Source organism: Pollachius pollachius, assembly GCF_949987615.1.
Source record: "Pollachius pollachius genome assembly, chromosome: 20".
In the NCBI taxonomy this organism is placed as follows: Eukaryota; Metazoa; Chordata; class Actinopteri; order Gadiformes; family Gadidae; genus Pollachius; species Pollachius pollachius.
In genome coordinates this window covers 13631999-13653324 of record NC_136953.1, presented here as the reverse complement: position 1 = coordinate 13653324, position 21326 = coordinate 13631999, and the positions used below count along the sequence as shown (strand labels likewise).

Sequence of the window (21326 nt, the reverse complement as noted above, 5' to 3'; positions counted from 1 at the left end):
AAAGTTGCCTTTCCTTGCCTTTCCTTGCCTTGCCTATGAAGCGAGTAGAATGCAGAGATGAGGCCAGTGTAGTTTCTCAGAAGGGTGCTTTCAGTGAAGTATCGATTGCGAAATGTGTCTTCTTCTTTTGTGAACTTGGGGCAACAGCTTCAGTGACATGGGACAGTTTTATAAATCCTAGGTAAAGGCCTTGGGATTTTTTGCTTGGAAAACTTATTGGCCAATAACTCTGGATAATCACACTCTTATTTGTCCTGTGTGGTTGGGATGAGTTTTACATGATCTAAAACTTTTTTTTTAATACAGTTTTACATGATCTAAAACTACTTTTTTTGTAGTTTTACATGATGATAGTTTTACATGATGATGATCATGTAAAACTATATGGTATAGTTTTACGTCATCATCCAACCACAGCTATCACGGTTAAAGCTAGTTGTGTTGTTGGGTGTTAATTGTGTGCAAAGAGGCATACCTAGGTCAGATTCAGATTTAAGTTTTGCTTGTGCAAACTCATAGCTGGCGACCTCAGGCTAAGACGCCCCTTCCTTAAAAAAACACAGTGTGAGTTTGTGTTGGCGGGGCTATACGTCATTGGTTCTCTCACTCTACCATTTTTTCAGTGCTAGACTCACACACCCATATCCACCATCATGCCTTATAGTCAAAGCGACTAGTTTTATCCCTGGTACTCTTCCACATGTGATACCACCACAACCGGTAAGTGACTTTAATCATGGGCTATCATGCACACACAGTTTTACAGTTTAAGAGTTTATTTTTTTTATCTTTTGAATGTTCACTTTGTGTGTTTTTTATGTGTGTGCATCACTCATTCAGATCTCGGTTTCTCACCCTACCTTTACAAGTCATCCTAGATCTGGTGTGACTTGTCCCAGGCTGTTTAGACTGAATAATTAGGTTTTAATTGAATCTGATTGGAGGTTAAACATGGTACTACTTCAGAGTGCATCTTCATTTTCAGAGATCACTGAAGGCATCTACCAAATAACAATATATAACTTCATAACTCTGCTTGCTCATACAATATCTTTCTCTTCGTGAATTGAAATTTAACGTGAATGCCAGGCAGACCGTTCTTATCTCGCACAATTAAGGCAGGAAACGACAGGTCTTTGAGAAGTGAGATGCGCATTTAAGCGCGCTGGCTTCCTGTCATACAAGTTGACCGCAGTGCTCAGTCATGCACAATCAACCCCATACACACGCATACACTTCCTGTGCAAGTACCGCCAATAAGCTTGCAATGCAAATGGGAAGCGAGCTGTTGTTAAGTTTAGACGTCTTGAGAAATTCAAATTCAAAAGAGTAATGTACAGTACATCGAAGAGGGTTGGAGTAGGACAGGATTTCTGGATGCCTCGCTATTTCATTTCCATTTTGAAAAAGGCATTTGAACAATATTCTAATAGTTATGAAACGTTCTTACTTATGTTTTAATTGATGTTCTGAAGAAATACAGTAAAAAAGTACCAAGAAAAAACAAAAACAGCTTTACCTCCCGATTTTATTTCACTAATCAAAAGCCAAACGACCTTTTTCAGAATCTCTGAGGCTCTCCTCGATGGATTTTCTGCTTCGGAAAAAATTGCAAAACAAGTCAGCGAGACGAACCACCACCATAACCTCAACCACAACGACAATCAGCAGGGCTTCCACTGAGGGCCACAGTTCTCTGCTGCAGTGACCCACTCCTAGAGACACTCTTCCCATCAACCCACCAAGGTAAGGCTCCTCCACACGACAGCCAGTGCAGTCCATCAACAAGGTGCTTACAGCAGCCCCTCCACTGGGTCAGCTAGCCTGGCTGCCAGAGGCCTCCACATTAATTGGATGCTCGTTTGCAGCATTGAGGGTGATAATCCTAATGAGGTTTAACAAACCCAACTCCGGCGCGCTTGCACTCACTACAATAATTGTAATAGTGTGTGATAAGCCATTCAGGGATTTTCCCGGCACCATGGAAACCCCCTGGAACCCGCCCTGGTACTCAAACCCTCCAATCGCTTGTGTCCCCCCCCCCCCCCCCAATATCCTTCCTACAGGAGCCAGCCATGTCATCCAAGTTAATTGACGAGACTTCCTCCAAGACGGTGATCCTGCTGTTCTTCTGCCTCCTCTTCCTCATCTTGCTCCTCCTCTTCCTCTACAAGAAGCTCAACAAGCAGACGGACGGCGAGTACACCATCAGCAACATGGTGCTCGGTGAGGGGGGGCTCCGGGACCGCGTGAGGGACATCCTGCACAACGCCTGCCTGACCCACTTCGGGGTCCGCCTCTGGGCTGACCGGGACGACGAGCAGGACTCCGAGTCGGGGGTGGGACGGGAGGAGTGGGGAGAGGAGGGGGAGGAGCATGAGCAGGGGGGGGACAGCCGGGGGAGCGCGAGCGACGAGGAGGACGACGAAGAGGAGGAGGAGGAGGAGGAGGAGGAGGCGGAGGAGGAGGGGAGGAGAGGAGATGGCGAAGATGTGCAAGACGGCCGCGCCAGTGTACCGAACGACAAAAACCCGGCCAATGAAAACACCCAACTGATCGTGGTGGTGGAGCAGACGAGGGGGGATGAGAAGGAGGAGTTGGTGGAGGTGGTGGAGGAGGAGGAGAAGGCCGGAAGCAATGAGGGAGAGGAGCAGGGGCCCGGCTTGATGATAAACCTCAAGCAGTTCTCCGGAGGGGCCATGTGGTCAGAGGATGATAAAGATGACGGCACCATCATCGACCTGACAGTGTTGTAAGACACAAAACAACCATGGGGGGGACGACGACGACATGTCAAGGTCCTAGTCATGCTGACTTTGCCCAAGCAGCTATCGAGTGAAGCCAGGGTTCCATGACCTTCTGGCCCCTCCTATCTCCACCTCCTACCAAAGACCTCCCCAAAATGAGTCAAGTCCTCATAACATGTTCATCCAAAAGGCTAATAAAGGCTAGATGTTATTGTTAATACAATCAGGGAAGTATTGGTGCAATTAAAGGCTGGTAGGTCAACATTAGCTTTTTGCTTGACGCATGCATTTTGAAAAATAATAATTATTGAGCCATTTCCTCGTTTAGCCTCATAGCTGCAGCCCGGCAGCGTGGTGACGCCCCCCTGTGGCCCGCATGCCTCACTTTGCAGCCTGTGTTCAACGCTTTTTAGTACTTCAGGAAGGTTTAATATGACTATTTACATTCTGAGTTATGTAACGCTTTGTAAATGCAAATGTGAATAAATTACTTTGCTACGGAGTTTTTTGTGCTTCGAGTCATTTAAAAGAGTTATCCTGTGGAAATACAAAGCTTAGCATAACATCTGCAAATGATCAACGTGGAGCCAGGAAGTGGACTAGAGTAGTCTTTTACTAATGTAATCTACATGCATCTACTTGGTTTTTGACTTGTGTAACGTCTTAACGCTGTAGATAGCAATAGCTAGCTTCATTATCTATTTTATCCTCCCTAGTAGCCAATGGGGGATGTAGCTCAGTGGTAGAGCGCATGCTTCGCATGTATGAGGCCCCGGGTTCAATCCCCGGCATCTCCACCTCTTTTAACACTTTTTGAAAAACATAATAAATAACGCCATCATGTGTGAATGTGTGTTCAGTAATTAGCTACGAGTAGAAAGATATATGTAAAACATATTGCGAACATTTGAAAGGGCCATACGACCGACCCTGGTTACCGAAAAACAGCAGTTCACCATTGGAGGAACATTCACGGAAATAAAAAAGCGCCCGCTTTTCATTGGTCTTGATGGGGTTTTGGGCGTGGTCGCCACCGCACGCACACAAATGTCAGGCTCCACTTTCTTCTAGGAAAGGCCCAGCGTTGCCAGATTGGGACAGATTGCCCCTTTTTCTTACTCGAGGCGCGCTGCAGGCAGGGTTGCCAGATCGGGAATCGGGAAATCTGGCCCAATCTGGCAACTCTGGATAGGCCAGCCGTGCCCGTGCTGGATCTCAGTGTGGCTCTCCTCATCAACACGGGTGGTTCTGCATTAATGGGCCACACGTAGACACCATGGAGCACCCAGCACCACCGCTCCCGTCCGCGGCAGCATATAGGCCAAGGAGCATACGGGGATAAGACATGATCAGAGCAATTATGTAACAGCCACTGGATCTTCTCTCAAGAACGGCATCACAGCATCCCTGGACGTTTTGGAGGTATCGTGATGGATTATCGATAAAGAGGCCAGAAAACCCCCCCCCCCCCCCCCCCCCCCCACTTGTTTCGGAGAGACCGACGGCGACCCGAACCATACGTTGGTAAATATGTTGGTTATTTTCATCTTAAAGAGGTCAACCAGCTCGTTGGAGGCTGTGTGCACGGCCGTACCGGTACTATGATTCCCACCGTCCACGCCAGTGATGAAATCGACATCTTTAACAGGGGTGTACACAAACTGTGTACACATTTAACAAAAAAAAGAAGCCCAGAAACTATGATCACACCATCAAACCAAAGTGCGTTCATCACCCGCCACCTTACGAGCGTTTAAACGGGCACCGTCTCTCCATCCTCACCCTGACTCGGCTGTACCACAGAGATTATTTCAGTAGACGTCACGTCTATCTGCATAGGGGAATGAAATGCAATAAACCTGCGAGGTTTGGTGGTGCCGTGGTGGAAAATAATGCCAGACTGTCCTAGCTCTCCGGGAAATGGCGCACACCTCAAAACCAACATGGAAGGTATATTTATTTATCTGCATGCCACTGCCACCGCCGCTGTCAAAGCGACGATGATGATGCTCGTACCTTAAGGGGGGGGGGGGGGGGGGGGGGGGTGATGGAGGGGGTAGGGGAGGTTGGAAAAACAACAGAAAAAAAATATGAGCCACATCTGGTTGGCAAACTGTCTTAAGATGGATGCAGAGGCGGCGCGCGTAAAAAAATGACAAGGTATCCTTTCTTTAAATGGCGTCCCGGTGGTGCGATGCGTGCGTTATGGTGTTTTAATACATGGATGATACAAAAATGGCGTGTTGTCATTGTGTTCCGTGTGTGTGTCCCCCCCACACTTCCCACCACCACCCCCCTTGCAGCCGGAGTAGAATGTTACTAGCCTCCGCGGTGGTGGTATGGGAATGGCTGAACGAGCACGGACGCTGGCGGCCCTACAGCCCGGCCGTCTCTCACCACATCGAGGCGGTCATCCGCTGCGACCCGCGCACCGCTAGTGTGGTCTTGGGCCAGGTGGACCCGCGCCTAGCGCCCTACATCATCGACGTGCATTCCATGCACCAGTTCCGTCAAGACACAGGTAACAACAAAAATAATGGATAATATCATCTCCTGGCAAGAAAGGTTTTTATTTGTGTGCGTCTGTGCAGTTCGGGAGTGATGTGGGAATATGGGGGTGCTGCTAAATGTGGCGATGAGCTAGATGTTTTGCAAGGCCTTCATTGAGCTCCTATACACGCCCGTAGATAGAAGCTCCGCCAAGCCATGACAGGCTTTTGTTGTTGCTTTAAAGGCCAGATTCTGCCTACCTATCGTGTCAAAAAGGATGTACCGTGATCGCGCATGTTATTAGAAACGTCCTCCGATTGCACGCACAGCGGCTGTTTCCGCGAAAAGACGAGCGTTCATGGATGCATTGTGTACAGGTGTCACACATTGTGCGCTTCAAGCTCTCTGGAAGTCGATCGTATTTTCGTCGTGTCCGCCCTGAAACTCATGGCATAGAGAAGCGATGGCTGTTTAAACCGTTTCCACGGGGGCTTTCTCTTCTTTGAAGTCATAATGAACGCTGAATCGAAAAAAAAAAAAAAAAGCGGTCTCGAGGCAGGCGAACATGTGTCTGGCGTCACAACACACGAATCGACATGGCAACACGGTGCTTATTTTTGTTGTTAGTGGGAAAAAAACGAAATCACAACAATATGTCCAAGGTGCAAGGAGGCCACCATACGACACACACATAGCCGGTGTGTGTGTGCGCGTGTGTTGGGGGGGGGACTTGTGGCTCCCTCCTCCTCGGCCCTGGAGCTGACAAAAGAGTTTTGTTCGTTCTGCTGCCTCCAGTTACCACTTCCAGCCCGAACCTTGGGTGAGAGGAAAAGGGGGGCAGGCAGGTGGGAGGGTTGCCCTAGTCTAAAGGGAATCTGGAGGAGTTGGAGGTTGAGGTGGAGCAGGAGAGGAATGGTTGGAGGGTGGGGGGGGGGATTTCATTTCAGAAGTTTAGGGTGGTGAACAAAATGGTGCTGATGATCAGATGTTTGTGCCAACGCCTGACAAAAGCCTTTTTCAGCGGGTCTGCTGAAATCCCTTTCTAGGGGGAATCTGAAAGGCTTTATTTGTATTACGTTGTCAATCAAAGGAAGGTTGGGTTCTCCGGTGATGATGGTCGTCGTGGGTTGCGTAAGCATCCAGTTTATTAAGCTTTCGAGGCCCATTACGTTTAGAAACAATATTTACACCGTGCATGTTTGTGGTATGAGGATTGGGAATGTGCAGTTCCACTGGACACCCTGGGAAGACAAACATTGGCCTTAGGTCGGATCAAGGCCGACCAGCCAATGGGAAGCCAGAACACAGTGAGCCGTTACCAGGGCCGACCTGATTGCCCAAATTATCAGTGAACACACACAGACATGTTGAATTTGGGAGGAATTGTAATCTGCTTGTGCACGGCAAACAGCTCTGTGTCCCGTCATCTCCTCTCTCCACCGACGTCACCGTAACAACGGCAACAATGACTCCATTCACCCCCCCACCGTCCACTCATATCTGTCGAACCGGGGACACTCGTTTACAACAACAAGCTCGTCAGGGCTGGAGCTAGTTTTGTGTGTGTTTCTCTGCAAGGGTTTTCAAACCAAGGGTAGAAGACTTGTTTATTGTAATGATGGCTTATTTGCTAAATCTGAGAATTCAGCGCTAGTATCATAGTGTTTATAGCGGATGCTTATTTGCATCTCCCGTCCCTAGCAGGGCTTTTGTAGGGATACAATAACGTCAGGGTACGAATAAGATAAACAAGATAAAAACAATGAGCTACAAACAAGGTAAACTGAGCACAGAGCAGCGAGAAGCAATAAAACGCACTTAGAAGTTACGCAGCAACAGACAACAAGACGCCTCATTTACATTTTCTTTACATTTCCATACCACGCAATTGTAATCAGTTTTCCGGCCGGATTGTAGTGGAATGGCCGCTGGTCTTGGCGCCGCTCATCAGTGGTTGGTAAACTGCTTTGTGGGTGTGTTTTGGGCCCAGGTACCCTTCGACCGGTACGCCGCAGCTTCTACGACCCCGCCTCGGCCCCGGGCCAAGGCTGGCAGTGGGAGTGGGAGAACGACGCGGGGAGCTGGACTGCCTACGACACGGAGGTGGGCATCGCCATCCAGGCGGCCCGCGACCGGCAGCAGCCCTGGCTGGACCTGGCGCCGCTGGGCTTCTGCTACCTCATTGACTTCCAGAGCATGACCCAGATCAACGGGCAGACGCAGCGCTGCCGCCGCGTCCAGCGCCGCTCGGACCTGGCCTACCCGCTGGTGTCGGGGCCCCTGCCCAAGTCCCAGCCCGCCTGGGGCCCCGGCAGCGGCTCGGCGGGCCCCGGGGGACTCATGGGGATCGGGGCGGGCGGTGGGATGGGCGGAGGCGGAGGGGGTATGGGCACGGGCACCGGCAACGGGAGCGCCTACCCCAGCGGCGCGCTGCCCGCCTCGGCCATCACCTCGCTGGGACAGCCGTGCGCCTGCCAGCAGTGCATGCTGGTCCTTAGCGTCAAGGCGGGCGCCATGTCGGCCGTCCACACGCTGGGGCGTCGGCCGCTGCCCAGCAAGCCCCCCAGCCCCAAGCTGGGGGGCTACATGTTCCAGGGGGGCTCGTACTCCCTGACCCTGCCCCGGCCCCCCTCACTGACGCGTACACTCTCCCCGCATAGGACATCCATCACCGGGGCCACGGGGGGCGGCGGCGGCGGCGGCCCCTTCGGACACTCCCTCTCCTTCCTGGGCTCGGCCACGGCCGCCCTCTCGCTCTCCTCCACGCGGCCCCCTCCCCCGCCCCTCCCCCCGCCCCCGCCCCCGCCCCTCCCCCCGCCCTCCATCTCCCTCTCGGCCCCCCCGCACCCCTCCGGCGTCTCGGCCGTCACCGCGGCGGCGTCCATGCAGGCGCTGCCCCTGATCTCCACGGGGGCGTCCAGCTGCGCCCCCTCCCCCTCCGCCCGCGTCCTGGGCCCGGTGGCGTCGGCGTCGGCGGGGGGAGGGGCGGGGGCCTGCGCGGGCCCCCTGCCCCCCCGGGCCAGCCTGGCGGGGCTCAGCAGACCCGCCCTGCAGCGCATCGCCATGGCCCAGTCCCGGGCCCTCATCGCCTCCGGGTGAGTCGCCATCTTGTCTGTTGTTGTTGTTGTTGTTGTTGTTGTTGTTGTTTGGGTTTCGGCGTTGTATGGGCGGGGGGGGGGGGGGGGGGGGGATGCGGCTTGAAGTTGTTGTTTCCTCTGACCTATTGGAACGTCCGAGCCGGATGTTGCGTTGGCATGGCAACGGTGGAATTCAGATGTGGTCATCGTTTGGCTGGTCCAGTTTCCCCCTGTTTATGGGTTATCTTTCCATCCATCGGTCCGTCTGTCCAGCCTTCATCCACCCCTCTGTCATCCATCCATCAATCATCCATCAATCAATCATCCATCCATCCATCCATCCATCCATCCATCCATCCATCCATCCACATCCATCTGGCCATCATCCATCCATCCATCTATTCATGTTCTTTCATGCCAGGCTTTTTGAAGTACATAAAGTTCTGTGCCTTCACCCAGGGAGTGTGAGCGCGTTATGTAACCCACTGAACATGAAGACATGCTCTCGTGTCCTACTTCACTTAAAGGTCCAGACGAATACCAGGCCGAGGAGCCTCTAAGAAGTGTTTCTTTGGTGTTGTCATACTCGTGAATAAAAAGTGTACTCTGTATTTAGGTTATATTTAAACTGGGATCAGCTTATTTGTGTCTGTCTTGATGTCGTCTCGTCATTTTACGTATTTTTATTTAATTTTCGTGTGCACACTCAAAACCACATTAAAACACACTATTAGATTTTAGCATTTCCTTATGTTGTGGTGCTGCTATTAGCACATATTACATTTTGAGTTATTTTTGACAGGAAACGGAATCTCTCCAATCAAAGGTGTAAAGCAATGATGGGGGCACGTGAGGAAATCTGTCTGCCACCTTTTGTGTTGTGAGCCTCTTGCGTGTGCAGGGGATTGTGTGCCCTACATAATCATAGAAGGAAATCTGACATCAACACTCATTAGTATTCATAAGCCTTTAATGTATGTGACAGAGTCCATTCAGGGTAATAGACTCTGTGGGATAATACGATGTGTGTGCTATGGTCTTAAATAGGCAACGTTCGCACACCGAGTAACACGTTTTCTTAGTTTTAGTGGAAGGTGGTGGTGGTGGTGGTGGTGGTGTGGGTGAGTGTCAGGTGGAACTGAGCACTGCACATTGCTTTTTCTGCTTGTTCTCCTAACCCTGTCCAAAGTCTGCACCCCCCCCCCCCCCCACACTCCTAAACCCCCCCGTACACACACACACACACACACACACACACACACACACACACACACACACACACACACACACACACACACACACACACACACACACACACACACACACACACACACACACACACAAAACAAATCAAGGATGACAGAAGTGAGAAAAGCCTGGGAACTTTGTGTGTGTTGGTAACTGTGGCAACCATTATGAACCCAGAATCCTGCTTCTCCTTTGTGGAAACATTTGGAGACAGGAACGGAGAGTTTAGCTGTGTGTGTGTTTTGTGTGTTAGTGTCTTGAGGGGACATGTGTGTGTGCTAGAGTGTAAGTTTGGGTTATTGCGTTTCAGAAAGGTGTTTTTGTGCGTGTGTGGGTGCGCGTACATCCAGTTTCCTTGCAGCCATTCTGGCCAGGAGCCTCATTCACCTCATGAATGCCTTGTTTAAACGATGGAAGGTCATTTGTGAACTAGAGCATGTAGACAAACATCTTCACGCTACCACGTAGCATCAAACAACAACATGGGCAGACATATTGTTGTTTTAGCAAGGGGATGAGAACGAGATTAACAGAAGGTCGCATCAGCCACGGCTCGTGGACGGAGAGCGCTAGTTAGCGCGTTAGTTACCCTAGCCTAGTTCCTAGCCTCGAATGGGGTCATCCCTATGTTCCCCAGGTCCTATGTTCCCCGGGTGCAAAGGGTTAGGGTCAGGTTTAGGGTTATGGTTAGGGTTAGGGTGAGGGTTAACCCTAAACCTAACCCTTAACATAACCAATAGGAGGAGAGCCATTCTAACCAATCACAGGCGAATCAGAGACGAAAAAGGCGGTACTTGCCCCTACCATCCTACGGAAAAAAAGATTTGCTCACAGGGTCCTATGTTCCCCGGTCACAAACAAAGCGGGGAACATAGGACCCGGGGAACATAGATACGCTCCCCCTCGAATCATGTTAGGTCCTGTGGTCGTCTAGACACAATTTCTTTTTTTTATATTCCACAGTCTAAAAAGACGATACCAGTCCGGTTGATCAACCCAAATTGTGGGAAAATTATTTTTATTTCAGCAACAAGTACCAAAGGCAAGGGCGTAGGAACCGGTGGGGACGGAGGGGACGTGTCCCCTCCAATATCGGAGACAGGCGCATTTGTCCCACCTAAAAATTATACCGGATCTGTCAGGTTTCCGATATGTGTCCCCCCCAATGTTAAACTCATTCCTACTCCCCTGACCAAAGGGATTTGTCAAACATGTATTTGTACCGCTGGTTTAGGTGAAGCCCAGAGAGCCGGTCACCATGGTTTGATAACCCGGACCGGCGTTGTCCTCTGAAGAGAGAACCATTTCGTTGGGGGATGAAATAGGATGATTGATACATGGACTGCTTTTCTTCTACTCCATTAGTTATATAAATGTGGGGTTGCTGTTGCATCTGGCGCTGTCTGTAACCATGTAACAGTCGTCAACATCCACGTTTTTTCATCAGAAGGCATTCACACACAGTGACTTCTATAGTCTGTCATCCTTCTCCGGTCTGGAACCAACTCGCCCGAGCACAGTGTCACCCAACGTGGTGGTCGGCGAGGAGAGCTGTTCTTCAAAGGCACAACATCCTTTTCACGTACATAGCTATATTGTTTATATTTTATAGGCACGAATACTTTGAGATGGGCCACAGAACTTGCAGTGTGACTCTTCTCTAAAGGACTGGTGACTTTATTTCGGAAGAGGTATACGACCGGTTTTCTCATTTACTTTATTCACCTTACCTGATTCGATCTGAATAGAAGCTACTTCTAATTCCGCGCCGCGTTCTCCCCCAAAACAACACCTTCTATAAATACAACCAAAAACACCTCTGTAACAGACGCGTCTCCACCTCACACCGTGAATCATAGTGTATTATCTACACACGGAAACACGAAGCAGTACAACCCCGAAACAGCTCCATTCAGCTCCTTCCTAAGAGGCTAGCGTCGTTTCCCAGGGTCATTAGCGTGAGCGTGTTTCAGCAGACCAGAGCGTGAGCGTACGCTAGTGTTGTGCTGCCCTGTGCTAAAGCCGTGCCGCTCAAAGCACGCACGCACGCACGCACACGCACGCACTCAGTTTCAGTCCACTTTACCGCTATTTAACACTGAGATTAAATTACAGCCGCCTAAATGGGGCCGGAAATAAGTCATTCAGGAGTGAGTTAGGAGAAGGATTGATTCTGGTTGCCACCGCGGGTTTTAGTATTCACCGAAGAGTGACCACAGCGTTTCTCTGGGTGCGTCTTATGGGGAGTTAACTCTTTCCTTTGGTCCTTTTTTGGTCCAGAAGTCTGGATATCTGGTTTTGGGTATATCTAGTAGAGCAGGGTATTCAAACCACCATAAACTATCCCAGGCTGGAACGTTTGTGGCACGTAGCAGCAGAGAAACTCCTAGTCGGCACGGCAACAAATTTCAACAATTAAAAATGCATGCCAGATGCCAATTAGGATTTCAGGCTTGAAATTTTATTGATATGATGGTGCCATGTTTTGATTATGGATGGTTTTCTCTGACTATACTCGCTATAGTTATTAATAATGTGTATCACAGGGAGCGGCAAAAGTCCCCATATTTATTTACTTGCTCACACAAACTTTATTTACGAATTGAATCCATATTTTATGCATAATCAGAACCCAATACATAAATAAATTCTGAACCGAAGATTTGAAACCCTTTTTAATTGGATAAGCATTCAAAATGGGCATAAAATGCTCAACTTGCTGAACACAGTTGTATAAGTTGGATAAATGAAAAGTGACAATGCACATTCTCATTTGGCTTCAGAGCGTAATTCACTTTAACTTCTTTCTTTTTGACATTTTAAATAGACATCCTGACCGGCAGGCAGATGTTATTTTCCTTCTCATCTGAAGGTCACCAGCGTGTCCAAGGCAAATGAATCCCAGAGTCGACTAACTTAACATTGTGTCGTCATTGTGCGGGTGCCTGCAGAAATCAACAGCTGTATCCCTCTTACTCAACTATGGCACACGTTCAGACTTCAACACGCTTTCTAGCATCGTTAACCTAGCAATTATTGGTGCTTGGCACTTGGTTCTATGAACATCCTTACTGTACTGACAGAGATATAATGTTTCTCCTTCTTGCAGAAATGTACTGTAAGTCGCTTTGGATAAAAGCATCTGCTAAATGCCCTCAACGTAAATGTAAATGTAAATCTTCCTTTGTTTTCTTGGGGGGAGGTTTTCAACAGTTTGACTTAGTTGCTAGCATCGTAGTGAAACAGAGCAGATGGTCCACCAAGCCATTTCCAAGTGACTGTAACCTCCTGAGATTAACTCCGGCGGCGAGAGTGGCCTTTGCTGAGCCCACCTGCTGTGGCTCCCGTTTCCACGCCCACTCAGATGTATTGTGTCAGCGGAACAAGAACAAGTCAGGCCTTTGAGTGCTTCTTCAACATCAGATATTGTGTTAGGCTCAGGATTGTGTTGCGGTTTCATCTCTGTGTGCAGTTTCTCTGTGTACTGTGTATGTACTTACATAGATGTTTTTTTGTGTGTGTGGGTGTGTCTGTGTGTGTGAGATTGTGCGCGTACTTACACGTGCTTAAAAGAGCAGCATATGCTTCAGGCTTGTTCGGTCCCATCCTCCAATGATCCAGATGGACTGTAATGCTGCTTGATTAGCCTGGAAAACTCTTGTGTTGTTTCTGCCACCTTTTCTCCGAACACCTTCCCTTTCTTCTCCCTCCTATGTCCTCCCCCCCCTTGAGCTCCTCAAAATATCATATTTAATTTTTTTATACCCACGTTGACTGGGTAGGGCGATATGGAAAAAGCGTTTGTCACGATAATCATGGAGAATCCTACTCCATTATGTTAAGAGCTAGCCTGGGAACCAGGAGAATCTCACAAGGTCATGTTTCATTTGGTATAGATAAGGTCTGGCTCCCCTCACATAGAAAAAGATTCCCTTGGGGGGGTTCCCCTGTGGCTCACCGGGTAGAGCCCGTAACATATAGGCTCAGTCCTGAACGCAGCGACCCGGGTTCAAATCCTGTCCGTGGTCATTTGCTGCATGTCCTTCCCTCTATCTCACTCTTTAATAAAGCATAACATTTGAAGAAAAAGATTCCTGCCCGGTATTATTAGATGGACCGACCAATCACAGCCGTTGATCTAACATGGGGCATGATAAACATGATGACAGTGTAGAGGCATTTACAACAACAACATGGCTGCCGCTGATGTAGAAAGAGTGTTTCCGTCGAACAGCGCTACGTCATCCGTTTCGTCTTTATTGGTTGGTTGGTTATCCAATTGCGTCCAGAGTCATTTTGTTCTGCGCCCGTTGGTGACGCCCCTTAGAAATAAAAATTTAACGCTGAGGTTCCCCACTAATCACAGTTTGCAATTCGACTGGCGACCCCAGGCTAATAAAGGATCAGGATATGCTTATGAATTTAATCTTATTGTGGACATTCTAGCTGTGGGTCATTATATTTGTATTACACTTTTTTTGTTTTGTTATTTTAAGGGCATATCTTCCATCATAATTGACTATAAAACTGATCCTGATAAGTGGACTTCTATCATATCTATACAGTACCATTCAAAGACGATATACAATACAACTCAGACCATTACTGCTGAAATACTACTGAACCATTGTTGACATTGTCCGCGTGTGTCATTAAGTTGTGGAGAATCGTGTCAACACAAATGGTCACTCCCTGTACGTAGTCCTCCATGATTCAGCCTGTGTGTGTGCTGTGGATCACACACACCAGATTAGTGGGAAGATTAGCAGGGGGGTCTTCTGCTAATCAGAGTGAACTAGCCCTCATCATCATTATCATCATCATCAACATCATCATCGCCGCTCTTCATCATCGCCATCCAATTAAGTCGCTGAACTCTTCACTCGGTGTCCTTGTTGTGTTTTAGAAACTTGTTTGTGCAGCCCTTTTTATATATGATAATTATATATTTATATTATATCATAAATATACTTTTGCAGCTGCTCCAACATTGATTGTATTCCTAATATTGGTGGTTATCCACACCTGTGAGTCTTGGGACTCACTCAGAGCGGGAGAGGGAACCTGAGCAAAACTCGCCATAATTATTCACCATCCATACGGACACAACGACACAAAACACTGAATGGAAAAAACACAAAAGGTGTTGTCGCACTTGAGGCACCGCGCAATTAATCAACACATAGCTCAACACACGGGCGACCTTAAGGTGTTGTTCTCTCAACCTCATGGCCCCGGAAAGCGTGAAGTCGTGAGAGCCCTGAGCGGCATCCGCCAGGTGAATGAAACACTGTTTGCGTCACTAAGCACCAAGGTGTCATTAACGAGCATGTCGTCGACACTTGGTCAGGTGAGCGTCCTAAATATAGACGCTCTATATTGTGGCGCCATTCGCTGACTTCAGCGCTTCCGTCTCCTCCCTAATCACACAGAGGAAACCCCTCCCCCTCTCTCTCTCTCTCTCTCTCTCTCTCTCTCTCTCTCTCTCTCTCTCTCTCTCTCTCTCTCTCTCTCTCTCTCTCTCTCTCTCTCTCTCTCTCTCTCTCTCTCTCTCTCTCTCTCTCTCTCTCTCTCTCCCTCTCTCCCTCTTCTCTGTGTATTCTCGGTTCTCTGGCCTGACGTAATCCGCGCTTGCAATCCTCTCGGAGGCTCCTCCCATACCCGCGCTGGCCCTTTCAATGTTCCCCTTGAGTAAGTGTCACCTCCAAACCACCACTGGGCCCTCGTCCCCTGCGTGTTGGAGGTGGATGACAGCCGTTTGTGGTTGGTTTGAACTGACACATTGGCGTGATGGTAGTGACTCAAGGGTTTGATTGGTCACGTACATGTATGCATGTTAGAAATGCAGTGAAATGAAAAGTGGCAGTGCTATTAAAGATTGTGTAACATTCAAATTTTAAATTAATATTATTCAAATATAATAAAAATAAGAAATAAAATAACAATTAAAACAATTAGCCCTATATAGAATAACAAATCTGTAAGATTTGAACATTTAAAGTTTTGCAAAAACAATAAGTAGAGGTATTCTGTACAGTAAATAGAATAAAAATAATCGAATTTGAGATAGTCTTTGTTATATCTATGTGTCTGCGTTTGTGCATGAGTTGGACAGCACTGACCAACACTGTCATGAATACTGTAGGCATCACGGGTTGTAATAGACCTTTATCATAGAGGGTAACACAGGTGTGGCTTGTTAGGTTAATTATGGATCTGTAGGTAACGTGCCCATCGTAACGTCATGAGATACACCTGTGTTCGCCCCTACTGTTGCACCTCTGTGATAAAGACCTCTTGTAGACATTCGACGCCCAACGCTAACGTTATGTATATCACACTAATCCTGTGATGCCGGATGCGCTTATTTCTGCATATGGTAGCGCGTCGTCATGGTGACGCAGTGAGTGACGGGGTAATCTCCCCCCTCAGTGACGTAGGAAGGGGGGAGACTTCCGGGGCAGGAGTCTTCCAACAGATGGAAACAGGTGGATAAGCCCTATAAGAGGTGGAGGCTAGGCTCAGACGCTTCCACATGAGAGGGAGAGAGACAGAGGGAGGGACACAGAGGGAGAGACACAGTGGGAGAGACAGAGGGAGAGAGAGACAAAGAGAGCGACAGACAGAGAGAGAACGAGAGAGAGTGGAAGAAGGCGACAGAGAGAGAGGGAGACAGAGAGAGGAACAAAGAGAGTCACAACGAGAGGGAGAGCAGGAGAGAGAGAGACAGACAGGGGAGAGAGAGGGAGAGAGAGACGTAGAGACAGTATTACTCACCCATCTCAGAGGTAAACTAAGTGGGAGAACAAGTGGGAGTACGGATATCAACACAGGAGCCCGTCCAAATTGGCTCTGGAGTAGGATCCTGATTTTGCGTTAGAGAAAGATGACTATTATTCAAACAGGCAGAGGGTGAGTATTTGTAATGTAATTGTGTTGTTTTAGATATGTGGTTTTACATTTGGGCCGCATTGTACTTTATTGAGTGATGGGTAGATAATGTGATGTCAATATTATGGTGACAAACATGGAAAATAAATGTGTTATTTAGACTTTAAACCAGTTTGTGTGTGTATGTGTGTACGTAAGTACACAGCAAGCTGCAACCAAGCTGTTATTAAGCTGGCGTGTGTGTTTCCTTTCATTTAAACATCACACGTATATTGACACTGGCTTTTGGCTGTATTACAGATTTTTTATTAGTAGTTACTCACTTAAAGACACAAAGGAATGGAAAACGGAAAACAAGGAAAACGTTTATAGTCTTGTCAGCCGATAAAGCTGGTCTTCACCTCTGTGGTGAAATCCCACTCAGAAAAACCCCAAAACATTTCACAATACGGTTAAAAAAATAAATAAGTGTATCAGTAAAATACGCTAACAAAGATAAAACGCACAACTGCGAGACACATACCACACACACGTCTGTGTTTAACACCCCGACCACAGCGTTCCTAAGGGCCTCACAGACTGTAGCCTTACTTGGCAACGTAGCCGCGCGACTCGTGAATGTGTTAGCGCCGCATGACTCAGCGAAAAGCTCCTTAACCTGCAAACACCGCGAGGGCCACGCGCTAGCCCACAGCCGTCTGTTGACGAGGCGGGTCATCGCCCTGTCGTTGTCGTTGTTGTTGTTGTTGTTGACGTCTTAATGGGAGCCTTCTGTTCTGACATGTACTGCAGCTTTTTCTGAATGTATGTTTTTGTTTATTTCTTCCGCCAGGGTTCCGACGGTACCGGTGAAGAACCTGAACGGGTCCAGCCCTGTACATCCGGCACTGGCAGGTAAGAAGAATTCGACCAAACTCGACCAAGACCGACTTTACGTGACTAGAGTCGGGAAAGTCTTGCATAAAAATGCCAAATTGAACCAATGGCACTGACTTCTTGACAATGCACTATTTTCCTTTAAAAGTTTAACTTTAAGTTAACACAAGCGTGAATATTTACTTGTATGCGTAGAGTTTCATTTTTTCTTTTCTTCTTGAAGAAGATAACAACCTGGCAGGCGGGCTGACCTCACATCCGACACCGTTCTCCTTTGTCTGAGCGTTTAGTATCAGTGAGGTTAGGTCGAGTGCTAAGATCGCGTCCCCGGATCTTACCAAATATGGTCGACAAATTATTTCCAGGATGTGGAGTTTTGAGAGCTGCATTCCAACACTCGCCCCTCTCCCCCTGCTGGCTGTGCCTAGGTATTACAGGTATTCTGATGAGTGCGGCAGGACTTCCTGTCTGCTTGACCCGCCCCCCCAAGCTGGTGCTCCACCCTCCTCCGGTCAGCAAGAGTGACATCAAACCCGTGCCGGGGCTTGGCCACTGCTGCCGCAAGACCACCAAGAAACAGGCCCGCAAAGGTAGGTAGAATCCCCCTCCACCCCCCCTTTGAATGCTACGGTCCAGTCTTCACAGGACCAGACCTAGACACTTTCCGACCCCCGTCTGTTTTGTCTTGTAGGCAAGACCCCAGAGGAGGTGGTGAAGAGGTACCTGCAGAAGGTCCGCAACCCCCCCGAGGAGGTAAGGACCCGAGCCACCGAGGATGTCCTTTTTAGATGTCTTTGTGATTTTTTTAATTAGGGCCATGGATATTGTTAACATTGCCATACTGCTGGATGGAAAAACACCTGCTTCTGATTTTGGGGAATTGATTTATCTTGAATGTTTCTCTCGGTCTCTCTCTCTTTTTCTCTGTTCCTCTATCTCTCTCTCTCTCTCTGTCTCTCCATCTTGTTTGTCTGTGTGTGTGTGTGTGTGTGTCTCTCTCTGTCTATCTGTCTCTGTGTCCACACTTCTTCTCTCTGTCTGTTGTTTTTCTCTCTCCTCTCTCTCTCTCTCTCTCCCTCTCTCCCTCTCTCTCTCCCTCTCTCTCTCTCTCTCTCCCTCTCTCTCTCTCTCTCCCTCCCTCTCTCTCCCTCCCTCTCTCTCTCTCTCTCTCTCTCTCTCTCTCTCCCTCTCTCTCTCCCTCTCTCCCTCCCCCTCTCCCTCTCAGGACTGCACCATCTGTATGGAGGCCCTTGCCGGGCCCTCGGGCTACAAGGGCCCCGGCGTGGGGGGCATCTCGCGGGCCGAGTCGGTGGGCCGGCTGGCGCAGTGCGGCCACCAGTACCACCTGCAGTGCCTGGTGGCCATGTACAACAACGGCAACAAGGACGGCAGCCTGCAGTGCCCCACCTGCAAGACCATCTACGGCGTGAAGACCGGGAACCAGCCGCCCGGCAAGATGGAGTACCACGTCATCCCCCACTCACTGCCCGGCCACCCCGACTGCAAGACCATCCGTATCATCTATAACATCCCCCCCGGCATCCAGGTAGGCTGGACGCACCCCGCTGGAGAAAACCTCCCTAGACACGCCCCCCCCCCGAGACACCAACACTCCTAGACACGCCCCCCCCCGAGACACAAACACACCTAGACACGCCCCCCCGAGACACCAACACTCCTAGACACGCCCCCCCGAGACACCAACACCCTCTAGACACGCCCCCCCCCGAGACACCAACACTCCTAGACACGGCCCCCCCCCCCGAGACACCAACACCCTCTAGACACGCCCCCCCCCGAGACACCAACACTCCTAGACACGGCCCCCCCCCCCGAGACACCAACACTCCTAGACACGCCCCCCCGAGACACAAACACTCCTAGACACGCCCCCCCGAGACACAAACACTCCTAGACACGCCCCCCCGAGACACAAACACCCTCTAGACACGCCCCCCCCCCCGAGACACCAACACTCCTAGACACGCCCCCCCGAGACACCAACACTCCTAGACACGCCCCCCCGAGACACAAACACTCCTAGACACGCCCCCCCGAGACACCAACACTCCTAGACACGCTCCCCCCGAGACACCAACACTCCTAGACACGCCCCCCCGAGACACAAACACCCTCTAGACACGCCCCCCCGAGACACCAACACCCTCTAGACACGCCCCCCCCCGAGACACCAACACTCCTAGACACGCCCCCCCCGAGACACCAACACTCCTAGACACGCCCCCCCGAGACACCAACACCCTCTAGACACGCCCCCCCCGAGACACAAACACCCTCTAGACACGCCCCCCCGAGACACCAACACCCTCTAGACACGCCCCCCCGAGACACAAACACCCCTAGACACGCCCCCCCCCCGAGACACCAACACTCCTAGACACGCCCCCCCGAGACACAAACACCCTCTAGACACGCCCCCCCGAGACACAAACACCCTCTAGACACGCCCCCCCCGAGACACCAACACTCCTAGACACGCCCCCCCCCCCCCGAGACACCAACACCCTCTAGACACGCCCCCCGAGACACAAACACCCTCTAGACACGCCCCCCCGAGACACCAACACCCTCTAGACACGCCCCCCCGAGACACAAACACCCTCTAGACACGCCCCCCCGAGACACAAACACCCTCTAGACACGCCCCCCGAGACACAAACACCCTCTAGACACGCCCCCCCGAGACACCAACACCCTCTAGACACGCCCCCCCGAGACACAAACACCCTCTAGACACGCCCCCCCGAGACACCAACACCCTCTAGACACGCCCCCCCCGAGACACCAACACCCCCTAGACACGCCCCCCCGAGACACCAACACCCTCTAGACACGCCCCCCCCCCCGAGACACAAACACCCTCTAGACACACCCTCCTAGACACACACACCCTAGATACACCCCCGCTAGACGCGCCCCCCCTAGACGCGGCCCAGTGTTGATCCCGGGCGGCCGCAGCGCCGCCGTGTTGTGCTGTGAGGATTGAGTCGAGGAGTGTTCTACTGGTGCATGATGGGTAACCCTGTTTGTGGCTGCGTGGCAGGGCCCGGAGCACCCCAACCCGGGCAAGCCCTTCACGGCGCGCGGCTTCCCCCGCCACTGCTACCTGCCCGACAGCGAGAAGGGACGCAAGGTAAAGGACCACGCAAGGCGCTCTGCCGTCCGGCGCACGGGCAGACCTCCCTGCTCTCGCGCTCCTGCTTCTTCTGTTCAATTAGAAATAACTTTATCGGCATAGGGAGGGAGACGTGTTGACGTTGCCGAAGCAGATGAAAATTAACCATATTTTTTGTTTTTAGATTTTTTTTGAGAACTGCTATATTTGTACATAGTAATATCTGTATGTGTTAAAGGGTCATACATACATATTATTCGATTGGTTTAGATATGGTTTTAATGTATGCAAAGCCAAAGTAAATCATCAAATGTGAAAAATATTCAAGAATGTAAAATGTATGATGCCAATCTAATACTGGCTCTCGCTCTCTCCCTCTCTCTCTCCCTCCCTCTCCTTCTCCCTCCTTCTTGCCCTCCCTCCCTCCCTCTCTCTGTCTCTCTCTCCTTCTCCTCTCCCTCTCTCTCCTCTCTCTCTCTCTCTCCCTCTCCTTCTCCTCTCCCTCTCTCTCTCCCTCTCCTCTCTCTCTCTCTCTCTCTCTCTCTCTCCCTCTCCTTCCCCCTCCCTCCCTCTCTCTCTCCCTCCCCTCCCCCCCCAGGTCCTGAGGCTGCTGCTGGTTGCCTGGGACCGCCGGCTGATCTTCTCCGTGGGGACGTCCAGCACTACGGGCGAGTCGGACACGGTCATCTGGAACGAGGTCCACCACAAGACGGAGTTCGGCTCCAACCTGACGGGCCACGGCTACCCGGACCCCGGTCACCTTGACAACGTCCTGGAGGAGCTCAAGGCCCAGGGCATCACCGAGGAGGAGTGTCTACCCAAAGACTGAGGGGGCGGGGACTATCGCCTGAGCCAATGGGA

The 21326-nt window shown here is 50.2% G+C and overlaps 2 protein-coding genes across 2 annotated transcripts; both read left to right on the top strand.

Moving 5' to 3' along the window:
* Nucleotides 1-617: 617 nt before the first annotated feature.
* LOC307091359 (uncharacterized protein) lies at nucleotides 618-4018 on the top strand (the record flags this gene model as incomplete). The annotated part of the gene is made up of 4 exons (XM_079758303.1): nucleotides 618-720; nucleotides 1566-1746; nucleotides 2067-2353; nucleotides 3883-4018. The coding sequence occupies exons 3-4, from the start codon at nucleotides 2076-2078 to the stop codon at nucleotides 4016-4018; spliced, it is 414 nt and encodes a 137-aa protein (XP_079614429.1). The 5' UTR covers nucleotides 618-720; nucleotides 1566-1746; nucleotides 2067-2075.
* Nucleotides 4019-5060: 1042 nt separating this feature from the next.
* On the top strand, nucleotides 5061-21294 carry dtx4a (deltex 4, E3 ubiquitin ligase a; the record flags this gene model as incomplete). Its single annotated transcript, XM_079758468.1, has 8 exons — nucleotides 5061-5268; nucleotides 7228-8332; nucleotides 17286-17347; nucleotides 17758-17919; nucleotides 18021-18082; nucleotides 18555-18875; nucleotides 20394-20483; nucleotides 21064-21294. 8 exons carry the CDS (start codon nucleotides 5061-5063, stop codon nucleotides 21292-21294), a joined length of 2241 nt encoding a protein of 746 aa, XP_079614594.1.
* Between the last annotated feature and the right edge of the window lie 32 nt (nucleotides 21295-21326).